General features: G+C 37.7%; 2 protein-coding genes across 17 annotated transcripts in view; both read left to right on the forward strand.

Annotated features, from left to right (window-relative positions):
- Nucleotides 1–9,344: 9,344 nt before the first annotated feature.
- LOC112455751 (uncharacterized serine-rich protein C1E8.05-like) lies at nt 9,345–9,869 on the forward strand. Its single transcript, XM_025017889.1, has one exon. It carries the CDS (start codon nt 9,345–9,347, stop codon nt 9,867–9,869), a length of 525 nt encoding a protein of 174 aa, XP_024873657.1.
- The window catches only part of LOC112455771 (sodium channel protein para), a 42,301-nt gene continuing 30,039 nt past the window's right edge, over nt 9,789–22,050 (forward strand). For 9 of the 16 annotated variants that reach the window (XM_025017927.1, XM_025017929.1, XM_025017928.1 and 6 more), the window contains exons 1-7: nt 9,789–9,881; nt 10,211–10,388; nt 12,925–12,957; nt 17,385–17,540; nt 18,115–18,320; nt 20,227–20,355; nt 21,957–22,048. In XM_025017927.1, the coding sequence (XP_024873695.1) occupies nt 10,242–10,388; nt 12,925–12,957; nt 17,385–17,540; nt 18,115–18,320; nt 20,227–20,355; nt 21,957–22,048 (763 nt within the window). In that variant the 5' untranslated portion in view covers nt 9,789–9,881; nt 10,211–10,241. The remainder of the gene's footprint in view (nt 9,882–10,210; nt 10,389–12,924; nt 12,958–17,384; nt 17,541–18,114; nt 18,321–20,226; nt 20,356–21,956; nt 22,049–22,050) is intronic. The other 7 variants (XM_025017935.1, XM_025017940.1, XM_025017938.1 and 4 more) reach the window with 1 other exon arrangement.

Here is a 22,050-nt window from a genome sequence, read left to right on the forward strand (position 1 = left end):
AGTTTTTGTCCAAGTTAAAGCGCAAAGGGTTAATCTTTTCACTCGTTCATTAACAGAAAATTCTAATTACTTTAGCTTTCAGCTTTATGTTAGCAACATTCTCCTCGTGACCAACATTTTCCTGTTTCAACTGTATCCCAAGTATCCTCATTAATTAATTAACTTCATTCTGTTTTCTCTAGCTGGGAAGATTACAGATGACATGTTCTGTCGCGTAATTAAAAACGAAACGACGAAATGCAGATTTCATGCGTGAGAGGGTGAGAAGGTTGAATAAGACGCGGGGTGGTAATCTCCCGCGGGAGGGAGTGGATTCTTGGAAGCGCAATGCCGAGCCGAACCGTCAAGAAAGTCAAGCGGGCAGGCAAGCGGGCAATCGATCGATTGCCCTCGCACGAACGCATGGCCCTGTTTCGTGCTATACTTCGCGTCGCGGTATACTTCGTCTTTTGTGGGTCGCGCCAGTGCAGAACATCGCGAATGCAACGAATATCCACATGTACGGACGTCGTTTCCACTTCGCTCGTGCGATACAACACACAACGACCGAGTCTACTGCATTTCGAGATATATCCTCATAACAGATTACGTAGAGATTTTCATATCTCGCGTGCCTACGCGACCGCAGGAAATATTTTCCTTCCTTTTCTTCGTACTTTTGTGCCCCATCTTCCCTCTCGTTTCGCGGAGCCTTAAATAGAAATAAATAACGCTAATACCAACACCATTTCGTACGAAAGAATATTTGATATATTGCATTTAATGCGCCGCGGACTTTTGTTTGTTTGTCTGACCATAAATAGCCATCACTACTTGGCGACCGTAATTGCTTGACGTGAATACTTTGTTTGCCGCGATCGAAAATATTTTTCTAAAGTATCAAATGTTATTTTTCATCACTATTGCAAATATATATAATAAAGTTATTTAAACTGTATATAAAATTAGACAAATCTATAATCTGCGTATATTTATATATAATTGATTTAAATCTTTTATAAAACTTATCATGTGTTTTGATACATGATAATGTTTTATTAATTTATTTTGGCATTTATTTCATCATATTCTTAATAATGAAAGCGTTTGTAATTGGAATTGATTTATGAGACTTATAATTGAACTATTTGTATAACAACTGCTCTATAACCTTTATATATTTATTAAAGAATGCAAATATAAGTATGTTCTTTGAATGCAATTGTTTTGCATTGTCTTCTGATGAATTAAACGTTTCGTCGAAATCGTGTGAGTCATTTAGACGGACAACTCATCTAGACGATCTAAGTAACGCCGGGCACACCCAGTCAACATTATCACTGTCGCCACGTCAAGCACGTCGGGGCGAAGCAATTTTCCTTCACTGTCGTTCTCTCGTCCCGGCTCGATCGGCTAGCTCTGTAACCATCTTCTTAGCTACATATAAGACAGTTACAGGATCTCGACATTTCACGCATGTAATTAAATCATTATTTTATGGAATTATATAGGAATTTATAGTCCCAGTTATTAAAAATATTATAAGGAGATTAATTTTTTAATACGCGACTTGTAAGTCTAAACGTCTAACAAATGCCTTATCTTTACTAAACGAAATTGAAAATAGCACGATGACTCGTCTCTTATTCAAGATATTCGTCGCGCAATTACTTTCATAGTTGAAACCTGCGGCAACGAAAGTTCTCCAAGCTTCGCATTTACGTAATTGAATAACTGATCTTAACAGAGCGCTTCGCTTTCCGTGTCAAATTTTTTATTCGACGGAAACTGTGAGCCGCTCTTCAGCGGAATAAATTACGTAATAAATATGAAACCTCGGAAACTTGTGTCGTTGCTCACGTTATTTGTATCGTATCGCAAAATTCTACGCTACATTTACGCGAAACGTCATCGGTTTACTGTCGTACGTTGTAGATATTTCAATTTGGGCGACTTTAACAGCTACAACTCAGTAGCGAACCTCAAAACACGGTAATAAATCTTAAAAACAACGATCATTCCTTATCTCCAATCCGACATGCCATAAACTTCTTTTATTCGCGCGGTTGTTATATTTCAATATTTATCTCTTTCTCACGCCAAAGAATATCGAAGTCGAAGAACTGCAGAAGGATATTATCGAGTAAATTACTTGTCGATAAAATCCACTGAATATGTAATATTCGAAAGAGTTTAAAACATCTCGTGGGCGAATGGTTGACCAAGAGATTAGCGAGTGTTACTATAAAATGGGTACGCTAATCGATATAATTTAATACAATTGATAACTTATTACAATAAATTTAATAATTTAATAGCTTCCTATTCCCATTGATACCTCAGCAATGTTCCGATTTATCCGTAAATCTAAATGCGCGTGGGCTAATTCGTGAACAAACGAACAATGCTCTCGGCGTGTGAAAAATTGAGGACGCAAAGAGTGTGCGCGTTTTTTAACAGCAACCGGGGAATTTCCGCTCGCGAAGCGATTGATGTTCGGATATCCGGGCAGCAAATGGACTTGCCTATTTTAGCGCATGCATCACCCGCGTCCAATTTTACCCCTTTGGAATCCACGATTTCCATGCCGATTGCGAGTCGACGACGAAAATTGCATAACGCATGCATGTACAACTCCTACGACATTTGCATTTTTTTTTATTTCCCCCCTAGCGCTTTTTCCGATTGCGCTGTCCTGGCATTGGCGGTGGCGGAATAAAACTCGGTGCGGCGACGACGACGACGGTAGCGTCAGCGGTCGTCGTCATGACAACGTTTTTCCGCAACGTACCCGGCCTGGTTCGTGACGTCACGCGACGTCGGCGTCGGCGTCGGCGTCGGCGTTGCCCCACCAGCCGGCCAGCTAGCCGCCGTCGCCAGCAACTGGAAGGGTTTTCCTCCACTCCAGGGGGGGTTTCCGGTGGCGCTACCGTGTAGGATTCACGAATATGGCGTTGCGATTACGCAGAATTCCAGACTTAAGTTGGCTGGATGATTCATGTATCATGTTCGCCCACCAGCGAGCATCTCTGAAACGTCTGGTACCGAGAAAACATCCAATCATTGGGAATCGACAATTTTGTGGAATTCGTTTCACATTATAGAATTATCTTCCTCCCCATTATATTTTTTGTATGTTTTTTTTTACATACATAAGACTGGTGGCACCCTCCAATATCTGAATTGTTGAGATTTTCAAGAGGGATGACTGACTAGGGAATTGTTGAAAGAAACGCGTCCTCCCTTATTTTATATACATGACTTTAAAAGATTGATGAAAATATTTTGATAATATTATTCCGCGCGTGAAACTTTGTGGCATCACGAATTTTCGAAGTTTTGAACTTCTTTTTAAAGCTATATAAGCTATATATATTCGTATAAACATCGCAATTCGAAACTTTTCAATATAATTTGTCAAAAGTTTGTTCTCTCGATGCAATAAATCGAGTACTTTGGTAGTTCCTTTTTAAAGAGAAAGCTTAGTGTAGGATACAAACAACTTGCATGGGACAGTTATTTATTGTATCCTTAGCAGAAGACGACACATCTTTCGATGTAGTTTAAAACAAATCGCGAGAATGCAAAGATATTGAATGCCGAGAAAAATCTTAAATTTAAACCATGCAAGATTGTCACTATTACTGTACTTAATTCGTGAGTATCACGTATGTCAATGGATATGCAGATTTTCGATAATAAAAATTTGTTACGATGTATATATCAGGATGAATCAAAATTCGCAGAAAATGTTACACAAAGATGTACCATAATTGCGAAAACATCGAAATTTAAGATAAATCAATGTTCGAGATATCTTCGCTGTCAGGTCAAGTGCGTCAACCCAGGCTTTTCGAATTGCAAGTTAATGCAATCGATATACATTCTCTGTATAAGAAGAATACATTCTCTGAATACTTAACCCTAGAATCCATGAGAGGGGTCGATTTCGACCCCAGGCAAACTTTAAAAAAAGAGGTTTTTGCTGATTTTCTGCATTTTTCGGTCTTTAAATGGCTTTTTTCATTAACTAAACTTGAGTAAAATTAAATTTACCGTATACCATTCTCTTCGTTATTAAAAAACGAAGAAATTCATGTAGGTTTAAAGGCCCTTTATTTCTGTAGGACCGGTTTTACGATCAAATAGTGGGGTCGATATTGCCTCCAGTCATGGATTAGAAGGTCAAAAAAATGATACATGGATTCTAGGGTTAATAGCCTGGGTTACTAACAATAAGAAGAGGAGAAACATGTATTTCTGTGTTACATTTTTTAGATTTTTTATAGATTCTGTGTTATATTTGATAGATTTTCTAAATATTTTTTTCCAGCCGCTTTTTTCTGATATCACATACCGAAATTTACAATCAGTGGTACATATCATAATGCTGTACGATGCGATAATTGCGCGTATATTAATTTACTGAAAATATGCCAAAGCCCGCGAGATTGTTATTAGAAGAAACGTCAAGGCTGATTGGATCGCTGATAACTGACTCATCTGCGCCGAACCGTCTCATTTCCGCATGCATGACAGAATTGAAATGGATCGCGCATCGTTTTGTATACGACCGACGACGCCGCGGATGTATGCACTATGGTTATTTATTGATCCGCAATCCAGGCAAACGACGCACTGAAAAACTGTTTTGGTATAATGCTCTCGCATTCCGTTTGGTATTAATCCATTTATGATCATAAATAGGATTCTGTAAACTCCCAACTACCCAACAATTGCGATCACATCAAATTTAGACGAGTTATTTTATAAATATAATCTTGGATTTAATATAAATCACGAACCGGTGTTACATTTTTATTTTTCAGCGGACAATTTTTAATTTGCATGAACTAAGGTAAATGTACCAGTGGTCGCACACTTAAGCCACAATTCAGATTGTGATACAAATTTAGCCCATTTAGACGCATGCTTGGTACAAATGACTTGAACCATCTTGAAGCTTAGGGTTTCTAGTTTCTAAAACACATGCAATGTTTATTTTAATATTCAGTCATTTATTATTTATGCCGCGAAAATGATAAAAAGGTCAAATGTACCAGTGTCCGCACAGCCTTTACTCGGTATGTCCCACCCAGTGTCCGCACAATACGATATTTAGGCTGCGGTTCACTTGATGCTACAAATGCTTCGAAGCATTCCTCCTTCAATGAAGAAAGAAGGAGAAGAAAAACGCTTCAAAGCATTTGTGGCGTCAAGTGGACCGCAGCCTTAAACCAAAATATATTCAGCCGTAACATAACCTCTCCATGTAAACAGCAAACAATTTTTCTGATACTGGTTGCACAGATTCAGCATGCACATTAGATTTATTGCAGATATATTATCAACAATGAGTACTTACTTATCAATCGGTTTTCCACACGATATTTTGTTTTCTTTTAATCGAAACACCAGAATTAATTCCGTAGTAACAACTTTGCATCGATCGAGAAACAGCGTGCTACGCGATGTGCGGTTACTGGGACTAGCAAACTTCGCAGGGTTGTACCAGTATCCGAACAGCCGTAACGTGCGAGACCGAATAAACAATTTAAAATAAATGGTAATCCGTGCAGAATCATACTTCAAATTTGTTTGTTATTACAATAACGTATTGTAGATCCCTACACAATTTTTAAATTTGCAATATTCTTCACGAAATGCTTAATAAATTGAAAACATTAAAGTCGTGTGCGGCGACTGGGACGTGTGCGGCCACTGGTACGTTTACCTTACTATATTAAAGTGTTTCTCACTCGACATCCTCTTCATCTTCCTATATTAAAATTCTTGATTAAATATTCCCTTCTATTCCATATTCCATATTCCATATTCCGCACTGATTATATTCTAACTTTTACAGTTAATATTTTATATTAATTCTTGAATTTCATATTTTTCCTAAATCTTATAATTTTTTCTGATCATATTTAAAGCTCTTTCCGCTATGATATATACGCGTTTTTTTTACATTTCAAAATAAAGTTGCAAAGAGTTGACAATTTTTGCAGAAGCGTTACCTCGAATAAATTGAGAAGCCAATTGGTTACAAACGTAAAACGAAGTAAAGAGTACATTTGCGCTTTGATTAGTAAATGCGAAGGGTCAGAAAGGGAATCGGGAAACAGTAATTTCTTTCAGAAATATTACTCGTTAAGCTCGGTGTAGCCGCCCGTTTCAGTTACCGCGTATAATTTCTCGATGAAGGCCGATTTGTCGCAGATATAGTTGACCTCGTTTCTTCTTGCTTCGCACGCTGGCAGAGCGCCGCTTTTTATTGCATTTCTATATCCGTGAAATACAACCTCCGTTCAAGCGTACATTCGATTCATATCGGGGAAATTGGCTAATTATTTCGCGGCTTCTATATAATATCACTTAATGAATAATTAGAAAAATCTCTCGCCATTATCCCGTAATATATTCCAAAAGGCCATAAGTCAAGTTAATATCAAAATAACATTAATCCGATCTCCTCTCGATCAAACATAAGTGTATGATATTCCGATATTGAAATATGTACAATTTCGAAGCTTCAGTATAATAATTACAAAATTGCGCTTTCAAATTTATATTAGTAAAGCAGCAATAATTCATTCTCTTTTCCTAGAACTAACAGAGGAAGATTTAATTTTAAGCGTGTGTTTGTGCAGCATTTTTATCTTTTTCGATCTTTTGTGTTTTTGTAATATTATAAAATAATAGCTACGATCTAGACATGAGCAAATGGAGAAGTTGGGCGCTGTTATGGTTTTGAACATTTCGTGGAATTTTATAATGAGCGAGTAAAATCACATACTTTTTGAACACGACTCCGTGAATTTCACATTACGATCTAAAGCAGCCATATGATAAAGGAGAAAACATGCGTTAAATGATTCGAGACACGCGATTTGCGCGTTGGCCATCTCGTGAAGTTGTAAACCATCGATTTCCTTCGTAAACGGGAAAACCACAAGACAATTATATAATACAAAGTGCGATATAATGTACTTAGATTAAAAGTAACATAATTGCTCTTGTTCCTACATATATGTTATATGAACGTTTAATTAGTAACGAGAATATCGGAATGAAAGTCGTGCTATGCGACCTGTCATTCTCATCTATCTGTCATTTTCTTTTTTTGTCGTAGAAACAAGGTATAACTTGTTCCATTTCTGCAATTTATTCTGTGTAGGAACACGATATCATTAGCCGAGATAGTCAAATGTGACGCTAATTTAACGAGACAAATAGAAAATACTTTTTGATTTATATTCACTCTCGCAATTAGTACGATAATTGGATTAACAAGGATGTTAGAATCTTATGTCCGTTGCAAAACTTTGCTATTAAATCTTTCCGACAAGATTTACAGAAGCAAATTAATAGTACGCGTTTATTTTACTTGAAAATTATAATGTACGAATAAAAATCGTACGAATCAGTTGTACACAGATTTATAACCATTTAATTAACTTATCTGCTTTCGATGATCAGTTACATAATATCCATTGCTATACATGTTTCTGTACTACCGCTTATATCGGTCATTTACAATACAAGGGTTGGTATTATGCACTTAAATAGGACGGACTATACAAATATTGAAAATACTGCCTTGCAACAAAAATGTTCTACATAGTAAGTAAGAAATATAGTAGTGGAGATTGGTATATCGTATAAGTCTCGTGAAAGAATGAATTTAAGCAACTCATGATTTTATGAATAATCACGATTTCTTGTTAATAAAGAAAAACTCGTTATTCAAAAAATTTGTTATACTCAAACAGCTACACAAGAAAGATAATATTTGCATCACAAATACTCCCAATAAACTGCATTCTTCTAGCAGTCTCTTGAAATCTATATATAATAATATAAGCTCACCAAAAATTTGGATTTCGTCCTTAATAAATAAAGACAGCGAAACAATAAAGAAAAATAGAATGACGGCTATACGACGTAACCATCGCGACTTATGGCGTATAAATCCTCACGATTTTCCCGAGTTGTCTGAACACGTGGATCTGCTCGCGAGACCTTACGCGGTCTTTCCTTTCTGACAAATAAAAGCTTTGAAAGCGCCGAGAGAGTCAATAGAAAGAATAGCACATAAATAACTATAAATATCGGTGAGAACTTCCGCGTGTCGTACTCGGACGTTCGACGTGGTACCGGCCGACCCTATGCATGTGCGTGTTCCACTGGCGAGAACAACAGCCCTTCACTCTTACTTTTCCTACGTTGCGTATCGCCGGGCTGGGCGCTCGGTGCCGCGCCGCCACCGCCGATGCATAAGCGCATGTGACCGAGTTTCGGCGGAATATGATCGACCGCGCGAAACTCGGTCAAAGACCACCGACACCTTTCCGCGACTCCGCCTGTATAGGGGTGCCGGCACGATTCGCGCGAAATTCCCTCCCCGTCGCGCGAGCGCGCGGACGTCCGCAAACGCGATCGTTTATCACTTATCACTGCACGTGTTCATCTTTGGCGATTCGCATCCCAATCGCAAAAATCACTTTAAAGAGATTGCTTCATGTTTCTCCTTACCGACTTAAGGAAGATTAAGCTTCTGCGGTAGAAACACGATCCTTTACGCCATTAGCGCGAAGAAGGGTCTTATTCGTAAATGTAGAGATCAAGTGTCGACTTAATTGGTATTATAAATAAGACCTTGTGTTACATTGTAATACAACACTCACATCGCATTGCGATATGTTTTACAATAGAAATATTTTGTATCCAATTATAGTTTTATGAAATATTTTTATACAAGTTTAAATATTTTACACAAATTTATGCAGATCTCGTTGCTTGTACGAAGTGTGTTATATCAATTCCAAATTTTTTATGTGTGACGTTAATTAGAGGATTCAGCGCACTCATCTGGCTTCTCTGTTTTTGTTGCAGATAAAAATCGACCGACTCGAAGACTAGACTATGTTATTTCGGATAACGGATTGATCGCACCCGTCGCTTCATTTACACGTGAGTATGCATTTTCCGAAAGGGTGGTAGCCTATTTGCAGGAGTAGCTCGTTCATTCGGTGACGTTATTCACTAATGACTTCCACGAGGCCTCGTGATATTCCGAGAAATACTAATTGAAATATCAGAAAGAAATACTAATCATGTTTCTATAATGAAGACTTACGTCAGGTTGGACATATGACCTTAAAATCGTTTCTTTCACGTTGAACTTTCATAATTCGTACCAAAATGTCAAAAAATAAGCCATTAACATCACGGTATAATATCATTTCACGAAACCAACTGGTTATTCGTTACACTTGTGCTCTCCTGATAACATCAGAATTACGATATCTTCGGTTTTATCGCAACGCAGCGCTTGTTCGACTCCTCTTAGGTCGGACATGAAAAATCTTGGTTCGCGTTGGACGGTCCCCGACATAGCACGCACTGCCGCAGCGCGTTCGTCATTTCTCGTCGCCATTTCGTTGGAACGAGATTCAGGTAGCAGCAGCAGCAGCAGCAGTATCAGCAAGAGCAGCATCCGCAACAGGATCCGCAACAAAACTAGAAGTAGCGGTAGCACCAGCGACTGCAACGGCGTTAGTAGCAGCAGCAGTAGCGGCATCAGCAGCAGCAGTACTCGCGTGACGGCGATCGACAAGAAGAGGGAGAGCAAAAGCAGCGGCAGATCGGCAACCGACGTGCTGCACGGAGCGCCCTTATCCGTCCGACCGTACGTAACGGCGTCGTGTGACCGCATCGTCGGCACGACGCGCCCGGAATCGACGACGCCCAGGAACCGGCTGGTAGCCGGCAAGTCGCGCCGCTTTCAGCACCGGACCCGTCGTCCCCGTCAGCCGCAGCAGCAACTTTACTACCCCCCCGCGTCGTGGGACACGCGCACACTACACTTCAGGAACTGTTAGCACCGATCAAAAGTGAGTCCGGTTTACCAATAGATCACATTCCATTTTTCATCTTCGTCTTGTTTCGTACAGTTACTCCACTCTTACTTTATTTTCTTCGTAATTATTCAACAGCTTCGTGGATCTCACGGTGTTGTCCATCGTTCAATAATCTACACTATCTACAGAGTGGATAATCGAGCTTTGAATGCTCAGAATTACTTTAGACATAACGATTTCGATTTACCTATGTTGGTTTATATTATTGTTTATTCTTCTTTCCTCGTTTTCTCTCATCCGTTCTTATGTTATCTAGCGTAATGTGTGATAGTTTCTTCACTAATCGCGACTCGCATTCGCAGGAAGGTGGCTCAGCTGTGCGCAGCCTAGACAATGTCCGAAGATTCTGACTCTCTATCAGAGGAAGAAAGAAGTTTGTTCCGTCCGTTCACGCGGGAATCCCTGGCAGCGATCGAGGCTCGCATCGCCGAGGAAGAGGCCAGGCAGAAGGAGCTTCAGCAGAGAAGAGCGGAAGGCGAGGTATGAACGCGACCGTATGCGCTCGTCGCACGATCGCGTACTTCTAATTTTCTTCGCGCATTAACTACATCGACACATAATTCGTCATATGCGTATACTTCGTAGGATACCCCTTAAGTAGCGCCAAATAAATTACGTGGTCGTTCCATGACGATCGCGTTCAGGCATTCCGAGATCCTTCCGAATTATTTCACGGAAGTCTCGAAGAAATATTATTTGAACTCTAAAAAGATGTTAGCGGATAATTCCAAAGATATGCTTTGCGTAAATGTTCGTTGTACATATGCTTATTGTTCTCCAAACTTGCTATTTCGAGTCTGTTGTTATCCGTTGTATAATTTTTCAGTTAGTCATATACTGATTAACGTTAGCGGGTACATTTATCTGACGCTGCTAACTTTCCCGCCAAGCTCGATTGTGCGATCGATTAATTTTCTTGTATAATTACTGTCCTTTTTGTACATATTCATGTGTACATACCTATTCATACGAGACGAGCAATGTAACAATAAAAATTTAAAAGTCTTCACAAAAAAGATGTAATATTAGTTTAATTTGAAAATCCTATTGCACAACAAATTATCTTAGAGCTTTCGAAAAATTCATTTCTTAACTGATAGCTATTGCGCCCACAGGCACTTGTGTAAATGCGCTAAGAGTTTCGCATTAAATGCTGCTCATACTTAAGATTGTGTTACGTTCATTCTTATAAAAGATCTTCACTAAAATTTCTTCTTATAAAACATTTCAGCGAAAAAAGCATTTTTAATTAATGAAGTAAGTACGCAGTCAAACAAAACAAGTAGAGAATAAACAGAATATGAAACGAATAAAATACGCTTTCGAAAATATCAAGAGTAATAAAACAGTACCGCACTTTTTAAATGCACTTGATATAAAATTCAATTTATTTGAATAAACAAACAACGAGATTTAAGGTATACATCAATATTAACAAAATTTTAGATTGCAGTATTCAATTTGAATATTTTTGTTCTGTGAGAGATATTATGTTCTTTGATATATTCCATTTTTTTATTGATTGATCTTAAGTATGAGTTGCCTTATCGTTAACTTTCCTATGCCCAGCTGTAGCGCCGTATGCGAAATCTGTTCTTTCCCATTCTTCTCTTACATATGACAAATTGCAACAGATTCATCTGTTTCCCTCATCCATTCGATTGTCCCGTTGATTGTTCGCTTGATCTATCGTAGTGAGGATGTAACTATCTCTCTACTGACGACTATTTAAACTCATTTTTTTGTTTATATATATAATATATATATGCATACATACATACATACATATATCTGTCGTCGAGTACTGTGTGTGTGTGTTACGAAAGATATGTCACGTACGAAGCTCGATGTCTGCAGTGCCACTCATCTCTCTGTGCCTACTTATACATAGATACTTACATAAATATTATATAAATATATATACATATATACATTATTTATGTGCGTGAATGTATCGTGGCCACCTCCACTCTCTCTTCTCGTCGCACTCGCGTTAATGAATAACGCGCGAGTGCCACGCGATGGGAGATGATTATCACGGAGAAGTGTATTAATGTTAAATCCCCAACGAATGAGTCCCTTACATCCTTATAATTAGCGATCCTAATTTGCCCCACGGCTATAACAGCAACGCCGATAAAAGGAGCGGATTTATTTATTAACCTTCCTCCTCCACGGCGTCTATCGTTCAACATTGATCGCCCTGTTTGAAAATTACTTTCCCAAGAGGAGCAAATCCTCTCCTTTTATTGCCTCCTTGTATTATACTCTAGCGATGAAAGGTCAAGGAGAGAACGAGAGAGAGAAGCGAGATCAAGACTGGATTATCATCGATTCCGTCTCTCTCTCTCTTTCTGTAATAAATCTTCAAAATCTAAGAATATATCAACTTTCTATTTTTGCATTTTTTTTTAATATATTGCAAAGAGTTTGTGAATTAACTAGCATATTTAGACAGATAAATTATTGCATTCCCCTATTAATTGTAGCAGAAACTACCTTATAATCAAACGTTTGAAGAATATACAAAGTTTTAAAGTTCACATACTAGCAAAATTTCCCAAAGTATCTTAATAGTTGACAATGACACGGGCTATAATTCTCTGTGAAAAGTATCTCCGAATTCCCAGACGAACCGTGTTTTTCTAACAGTTAATCCAGTCCTGATCAAACTTCATGTGCTTGGAAACCCTCTTTTCGGCTTGTCTAATCCTATGTATTTCCTTTCGTGTATCTATGTCGTGATGTAACATTGTGTTTCTTCTCCCTTCCTTGCCATCTATCCCTTTAATCTCTTTCTCTCGATGTCTCTTTCTGTTTTTCTTTTCTGAACTCGCTCGATCCAGTTGTTACTTTCCCGAAAGCTACGGACTGATCCCATCTTATCTTGCTCACCCCCTTGTTACCGCATATTGGCATATTGTTTTTTTTTTCTACTCTGTTCATTCACCGATTCTCCCCCGTATTCTCTGTATCTCTGTGTGTAACGACTGTTTCTCCATTTCTCCAATTTCAGGGAGGTTATGGACGGAAGAAAAAGAAAAAAGAAGTAAGACGTTACGTCACGCTAAGTAATACCACTCTGTCTATCTCACATCCGACTCTTCTACCTTACTAACATATACACGTGCACATGTACACGTCATATATATGCCACATACATATATATATATACAGCACACACACATGCACATCGTGAACATGAACACGTGCGCAAACAGACACGCACACGACCTCACGATTTTTCCTCACTCGGCAGCATTTGGCCGATCGATCGACTAGACACGCGTCACTCACTCACTGTCCAACGCCACACATACGATACAATACTTGCTTGCATTTTGTTTGCAGGGATTGAAAACAAGAATAATGAACTTTTCAGTTCCCCGCGAATGTCGAGGAAAAATCGATATTTTCGGTAATAGTCGCGAACGATTCCACACCTTCGTAGCATATTTGAAGCTGCATTTACATATATTGAAAATTTACACAGATTTTACTTATGTTAATTATTAATTTACAAATTATTTTATAATCTTATTGGTCCCTTTTGATTTATTTGTTCATTAATTTTTGATATTCAAGTATTTTCCCTCATAACATTTCCTGAGGGCAAATACTTAAATATCAAAGATTAATGAGCAAATGGAACAAAAGGGACTAATAAAATTAAAATAATATTACTTAATCATTTATTATTGTTACCTTTGAACTATAAAATAAAACAATAGTATATTTTTTTAAATGCTATCTTCCGCGAATTTTTCTGGCGCAATATCTTTTCTGATATCTTAAATTGGTCGTAACAATCTCGGGAACTTTTACGATTTTTAAATCTGATTCTTTTTCGAACATTAATTGATTAAAGAAGAATTTGTATTCATTGGATTAGATGGTCGCAGTTATAAAGGTTTCAATCCCTAGTTTTCTGCGTGCCACGGTGTATATTGATTCCCGAGCGTCATCATCCCAAATCGATATATCGACCAGATACCAAAGATGTGCAAGTTTAATCCGCGAGGCATTGAATTCGAAACGTTTTGATTAATTAATTTGGGGACTATTCTTAGCGGGAACAGGCGCGATTCGCCTCCGTGATATCTCAATGTCGAGTATCTTTCTTATCGCGATCGCGAATATCCCCTCTTCTGGATATTGCATCGTGGCCAAGAACATGATGAAGTCTCACGATTTGCACACGCGCACACACGCACACACACACACATCATACACACGCAAACACGCACACAATACAAAGCAGCGTGCTTTTGTATGCAAGCCCCTTGGTTGTTTGCAAATACACGAATATACGTTCCTTGGCAAGTGTCTTGACGTCTTACAATCGAGAGCGAGCTATGCTTACGCTTTAACGCGCGGCTTTCCCTCGAAATATTTGTTGCTTCCAGAATCTCTGTGCTTTGAAAGCGCTTTATAACACGCTCGTAGGAGAGAGAGCTTGGGATCAACTGTAACGGGACGACATAATTGCGCGATGTTTCGAACTCTCGAGTGCAGTAAACGCCGAGAGAGATGAGTAATTCTATATATACATCTCACGCAAATGTACCAAAATTCTTTTGCTTTTGACAAGCGAATCAACATTTTATTAAAACTGTCACAATTAATCCCAGACTCGATTGCGCAATGATTCAAGGGATACACGTTAAAGATGCATTAAACCTGATAGGATCTGATATCAAAGACCGCTTCTAGCGCACCTAACTCGTGCATATTTGCGTTCAAGTAATAAATTAAAATACGTAATTTCTGACGAGATATATGAGCGCGGTCTTAAAAAGTTTCGCTACCAAGAGACGCCTACGAAGTGGCAATACGGAGATGCGCAGTATAACGTACGACATAAATATTTCGAGCGGAGGTCGCGGTCGCCTGGTGACGCTTACACAGATCGTATTGCCATACGTGCAACGCTTACGCTGACTTTCTTAAAAAATCCTGTTTTTTTTTTTTTCTTGATGAACCAGCGCGCATTGTCTCAGCTGCCTTTAAAGCAAAGTGCGCGAGTCGCGCACAGCCACGCGGTGTGCATTCTCTGGAATCGTATTGATTTATAGTTGGTCGCGATAATAAGAAGTTCCATAAGGAGAAAACTTTGCCATTCTGCGGCGGATCGGCAGACAGCTCGGAACATCTTAATCTCCGTCGGCGCCTTCATGGCGTGTTTGTTATTCCCGATTCCCGACGAAAGTCAAGTTCGAGCGCGAGAACGGGAACTCGATTTCCTGCGTTTCTCGCGCACTACGCTTGTATGCTTCTCCTAGCCTCGTGGTCAAATCCGATAATGTACGGGGTCAGACTCCGGCTCGAGTTTCCCTCGAGATTCGACCACGAGTTTCGAAACTTTCGGCACGCACGAGCACGAGTTTAGAGCTTTCGCGCGCAGGGCTCGGCAGACACTTGGCTTGCGCAACTTGCAATTAGACCTAGTCATCTAGACATGGATTTTAGCCTTTTATTTAGGTATAGGACACTTACCTAAATTTCTGACACGTAATTCTAAAAGGTACCGCAATTGAGATGCATCACACCGCATCCTGAGATCGATTGAACGGATCTCATATCCGTCATCTGCGGGATTTTGTCGCATTTTACGGCTTTTGCGAAGTGAACATGTCGGCGACGGATCGTTTAGTGGTTAAGGTCTTAAACTCACCGCGCATAAATTTACATAAGTGCATAAACATAGAATACGTACGAACGCTCCGGGGTCCATGGGGAGAGATATACCGAGCGCTTTATTTCGGTTGAGACATTTATTTGCCATGCATATACGCTTTTATATCAATTTTTGCGCGACTGTGCCCTGAATAGATGAAGACTGGTTACTGTGTTCCGCTACGGCGGAGATCGGATAGAGACTAGAATAGAGCTATTGTGTCTAGAGTCTAGAGCGTTAGGCAAACTAGTATCAGTCGAGTCGGCATAGAGAAAAAAATAGGAATAGTATCTCTAATTAAGACTTGTCAGAGATTCGAGCCGTAGGAGGGGCCAAAGTCGAGCAGATCGCGTGGACCTTCTTCAGGTTCGTATGTTCACGACCCGTTTTTAGCACCAATCAAATTTGCAGCGTGAATACATCAGTATTCTACTGGCTTCGCCTTTCACACTGCCGTGATCTTATTGTGGCAAGCTATTAGCTAAAGTACAATAATTAACGTAATGATAATTTTCCGAGTTTTATCAGCGATCACGGGACTCAGTAAGTTTGCTTCGGATATCTGGCCATTCTGAGAATAACGAGATTTTCCACTCGTTCGGAATATGTGATATAGTCGCACGCAATACGCTTACTATACCGTTTTCACTAAATCACACGGTTGAGATTTTGTTTTGTGATGCACAGGCAAAGGACGATGCGGTACAACGCATTGAGCTCATCTAAAAGCGGGTTATGAATAACTGGTGCACTTAGAAAAGTACACGGATGAATATTTCCAAAGAAGCGATTTGTTCAAATATTTATACGACGGCACTGAATATTTCACGTTCGCGTTCTACATACGCTGCCATATGGTTTCCGTCCTTCTATACGGTCAAGTTTATATTTCTAGCCGTGCTACAAGCCGTGCTCGTAAATATATATTTTAAAGGCACATTTTCATGAAAAAATCTTGCATCAAATATTTTACAATATAAAAGAACACTAAGATATTAATTACAAAAGATTGCGCTTGAGTTAACAAAATTAGTATTTGACAATGATTAGTATTAAATAATTAATATTTATATATAAAAATATATAGACATAATGGTATTAAAATTTATTTATATAATACTGGAGAAAAGCTTCATCATCATATTCGTAATATGCATTTCTGTTATATCTCGATTTTTTCTTTACATTATATACGACATTCTTGTGTCATGAATAATGAAGAATTACTCTGAAATATTTGAAAATTAATTTTGTATTAGATTCTGTATTACGCGATAAGTCATCGTTGAATATAGAAATGCAACTGTACATATAGCCAAACCTATTGTCCGTTTAATTTACGGTCGAAGAAATCGCGGTATTTTGGAAATATTTATATCATCGATTGCTCGATTATTTTTACTTTTCATGCTCGAATATGAAATGTGATATATGCGATGGCCCAATTTGATTTTCTGTACGCGGTTTTAATGTGAAAATAATGAAACGCATTAAAAAGAATTTTGATAGAATTTCAAGTATGATAAGCGGGCGAGATCAGTTTTTTTTTCTCGTATATCGGCATCATATATCCTTGACATATTCGCTTCGATAAAAGGAATGTTTCAATCACTCAAATAATTCTGTTCTCTCGATAGAATTTGAATTACAATGACATATCTTTTACATTTTAATTACTTGCGATAATATTTCTCTGCGAAGATTCTAACATAATTTTTGCTTAGGCAAAGTGCCGCGGCGTAACGATATGGCGAAAAAATGCGCGTGTAGAAATAATCTTACGAGCATCTCGTTCACAGGTACGGTATGATGACGAGGACGAGGACGAAGGTCCTCAGCCGGATCCAATGTTTGAGCAGGGAGCGTCGATCCCGGTCCGAATGCACAACGATTTTCCAGCCGAGTTGGCCTCCACACCTCTCGAGGATATTGATAGCTTCTACCACAATCAAAGGGTACCAGACATTGATGCACTAATTAGCTTTAACTCTCTTTTAGAGAAAACTGAGTTTTCGCGAGATGCGGAACATTAGAGTGGGTTCTAACGAGCGGCCGCTCACTATGATTGCATCTGACGTAGCTATTTTGAAACTTTAGCTTTCAAGTTCGTAATTGCTTTGTGTAACTATTTTACGGTTATAATGGTGCGTTAAAAGCCGTACATCTATATCGAGATCTTTTATAATTTAAGTCTACAAGCGCGTAGAAGTCGGAAGTTGAAAAACTCATGTTAAAATAAATTAAAAAATATATTTTTTGCGAGTCGATTAATTATCTTATATGATTGATCGTACATTATTATTATGTTCAGAAAATCTCTTTATTTATAGTTAAACCGAGACAATTATTATTTAATACGAGATCTCATTGAAAGCTATATTTTTAATTAATGTCTCTACTTTTAAAACGCATTAAATCCGCAACACTTTAACACTAATAACGATTTTCATAAACGATTATCCATCTATTTCTGGACTTTTACTCGTAATATCTGACCGAATGAATTTTGTGATATGTGTCTGTTCGTAGACCTTCGTCGTCATTAGCAAGGGAAAGGATATATTCAGATTCTCAGCGACGGACGCGATGTGGATGCTCGACCCGTTCAATCCTATACGGCGGGTGGCCATATATATATTGGTCCACCCGCTCTTTTCCCTCTTCATCATCACTACAATATTGGTTAACTGTATACTCATGATCATGACCGCCACGCCCGCCATCGAGTCCACCGAGTGAGTATATCTCTCGCAGTTTTTTATTTGCGAATCGTGACTTTATCGCGCGACGATGATGGATGAGCGAGTACTTGTAACAAGCGGAAAGCCAAACTTTTTCGCTCTTATCAGAAATAAAACTATTGAAGAGACTCTAATTAAAAGTTTTAAACACTGGCCTAAATCTGCAAAGCACACATCTGGACAAAATTAAATTCCCATTTTCAATTGATAGTAAATATGATAAAGTATAAATTTACATAACTCTGCGAAAAATAATGACCATTTTTTAGAAAAACATTTTAAATCTAAATTCTTAAAAAATTCTTTAGAATCTTAGATAAAGACTCTTTTAAGTCTTTAGATTTTAAAATATTCTTTTGAAAATGATTCTACGATTATTCCTTGCAAAATTATATAAAATTGTATTTTTTCTATCACTGATTTGAAATGATTTTAATTTTGAGGAGTGTATTTGCTTACATATTAAAAATTAATATCACATTGACGTTGTCAACCCCATTTAATATTTACAACAAAATACGCTAGTGATTATTATGCAATTATTTAAATATCGTTTAATATTATTCATCTCAATGGTGATATTGAATTATCCGTCTAATTAGATTTTATTTATCTATTTTCTTGATTAGTTGTCGAATATCAGTTTTCGAAGTATTCAATACTTCGAAAGAAAAAAAAAATTAGTTCAACAAATAAATTTCATTGTCGCATTTTGCAAATGCAAACGATACGTAAGAAAAACGAACAAAAATGTTTTTACTTTCTACGATATATAAGGATTCTGCGATGACTGGGGTGATACACACTTAAAAGCTTGTCATTAAATAATTGTAATTTTATATAGCTTAGTCTATACCGACATGTGCCTAAGCTGGAGATGCGTTTATCGTCGTCGGTTATTTATTTTTGAGTTTCAAAATTCAACTCGTCTTTTTCACAGCCACGTTTAGCTGTTTCGATATTTATTTAACTAGAAAAAATCTCATCGAAGGCTTACGGCGTGATCACCTGTGTTGTATAGATACTTGAAAAAATGTTCTACATGTTCTACGTGTTATAGCTCTAATATATGAGTAGAGACTGTGATAAATTGTATTCCGTTGGTAAGTTTTGTATTAGTCTCTTTAGAGAAAGCACACTAGGCGACGGGTAACAAATCGCGCGAACGATTCAACATGCAGTGTACTGCAAATTTGCGGATATCATTGTCGGGAATGTCTCAAAATTTGACAGAACAATACGTAAACTTTTTAAGATAAACTTTTTAGTGATAAATAACTATTATATGTCAGCATTAATGTTATAAAAATAAATGAAGAATTGGAAACCTGACTTTTATTATTTTATTTTTTTATATTTTCATATTTCTTGTGTTTAATTGAAATATTACGGTTAAGTGTGATAAACTATTTTTTTTTATTGATTATTTCTCGCGTGAGCAATTCGTTCGCGTGTACCGTGCCTGATATGCGAGTATAGTAGTTAATCTATACAATGAAATATAGATGCCAATAGATTATTTGCAGGGATTAAATAGATGTCAGAAATTAACGCCGAGTTTAGATGCGATTAGTCTCGCTGGCAAAAGTGATCATGTTAATTAATGTGTAATTTCATCACTAGCATGTTCCTGACAATGAGTTTACTGATAGATTAGTTCTATTGCCGTAAGATTTACACAATGTAAATATGTAATAGTAAATATATGTTTGTAATAATTAGGAATAGAAAATAATTACGAGATGTACGGTGGAAATATTTTAACGAGTTGTAGTATTATGGCTATGATCACATTTTTGCGCGAGAATACCGTTCACATGCGATTTTAAGCGTGTTAGGTGATAGAGAGAATCACATGAGGCGCATTTAAACAGCTGAGTGGTGTGTTTGTTGTTTTCAGAGTGATATTTACGGGCATCTACACATTTGAGTCCGCCGTTAAGGTGATGGCGAGGGGTTTCATTCTGCAGCCTTTTACCTATCTTAGAGATGCATGGAATTGGCTCGACTTCGTAGTTATAGCTTTAGCGTGAGTAGTTAAAACTTATTCTTCTTAAAGAGAGAAAGGCAAGAAGAAAGAAAAATTAAGAGGAAAATAAAAAAAAACGGAGTATACGGTAGAGTATGGTGGACAAAAGGATCGTCGCCATTTTATCGATAAAAAGTCGTGGAGATTTTGTGGATAGTAATGGAAGTGCCCAAGTATCGCTCTTATCTTTTTATAAATTATACATCGTGCTAATTACTTCGACCTCGTAAAAAGGAACGTTATTATGAAGACTAGAATTTATCGGACCCTTATTTCCTTCGGACTTGAAATAATTTATGGCATATACGATGACTTTTACAGAAACTATTTATAAGTTATTTTAACAATGTCGAATTAAATGAATCAATTGGCTCTTAACAGAATAGAAAAAGAAGTGGATTACTAAATCATGTTACGACGACAAATACGGTAATCAAAATCGCAATTTTTGAATTGGCAATTTTAGATCGGAAGTGTATACTGAAGAGTTATTCACGAAACGTTAATTAGTATCAAGTTAGATCTTTCCAGGTTATGACAGTAGACTTCTCCGCTAGATCCGTTGAGTACGCTAACGTAAGACTTTCGTAGCATCGATTATATACTTATATATCTATATATATATACATATATATTCGATCTTCGTTCATTACGCCTCACAATCCACGCAGACACGAACGCGCATACACGCATACACGTTCTGAGGTGTACTTATATATATATTTTAGGTACTTAAATTAGTTCATCTAGATAGGGATAGTATTATTTCTTGTCTCTTTTAGTGATCTTAAACAAGGAGTTCTTAATTGCCATTCGTAATACGTTGATTAGACATTAGTACTCTTACGTCGAGTCGTCGAGTCAGTTGACTAATTGTTGTAGTTTAGTACATATCTATATACATACATTCTTACTTCAGTAATTGTTCATAGATGATCGATACGTGTATACGTTTCACTCGATAAACGAGTACTCAACTGCGGCTCGTAACACAGCCGAGATCGCGTGCCACGAGATTCAGCACAATCTTTCATAATATTTGAGATATCGTCATTATTTTTTTCAAAATATCTAGTTTTTTTCATTTTGATGACAAACTTAGAAAACAAGAATCAGACCGATTTTATTCTACTTCGATGAGTCGAAAGTACTTGTCGGAGCAAACTCTTGAAATTTTTTTAATGCGGTACTATATTTTTCAAGTGAGAGAACAAGAATTTGAAAGATCGTTTTTTTGCAAAAATAATGAATAATATAATATTATTTAAATTAAATATACATAGCAGTGCTAAAAATAATTAATCGTATTTTCAAAAGAGAAAAAAAATATTGACGGTAATAAATAAGCTTGGGAGATACGTTGGAAAAACAATCTCGAAACCCGTGGCAAGTTATACGCGGCATGTTACATTGAATCGTGCATGCAGTAATAGCTACCTTACGGTACACATTACAGTTCGTGCAGATTTTTTGGTAGGAAATAGGAAAAGTAGCGAGTAACCGTTTGCGTAACTACGTAACCCCCGCCCCGATTTTCTCTAACTTGTTTTATCTTTTTGTTTGTATCACTGTAATGTGTGTGATGTTCGGGTGTATTACAGTTATGTGACGATGGGCATAGATCTAGGCAACCTTGCCGCTCTCAGGACATTTCGAGTCCTCCGAGCCTTGAAGACTGTCGCTATTGTACCAGGT

The sequence above is a fragment of the Temnothorax curvispinosus genome, unplaced genomic scaffold (genome assembly GCF_003070985.1).
Source record: "Temnothorax curvispinosus isolate PA1 unplaced genomic scaffold, ASM307098v1 QBEX01006326.1, whole genome shotgun sequence".
Lineage (NCBI taxonomy): Eukaryota > Metazoa > Arthropoda > Insecta > Hymenoptera > Formicidae > Temnothorax > Temnothorax curvispinosus.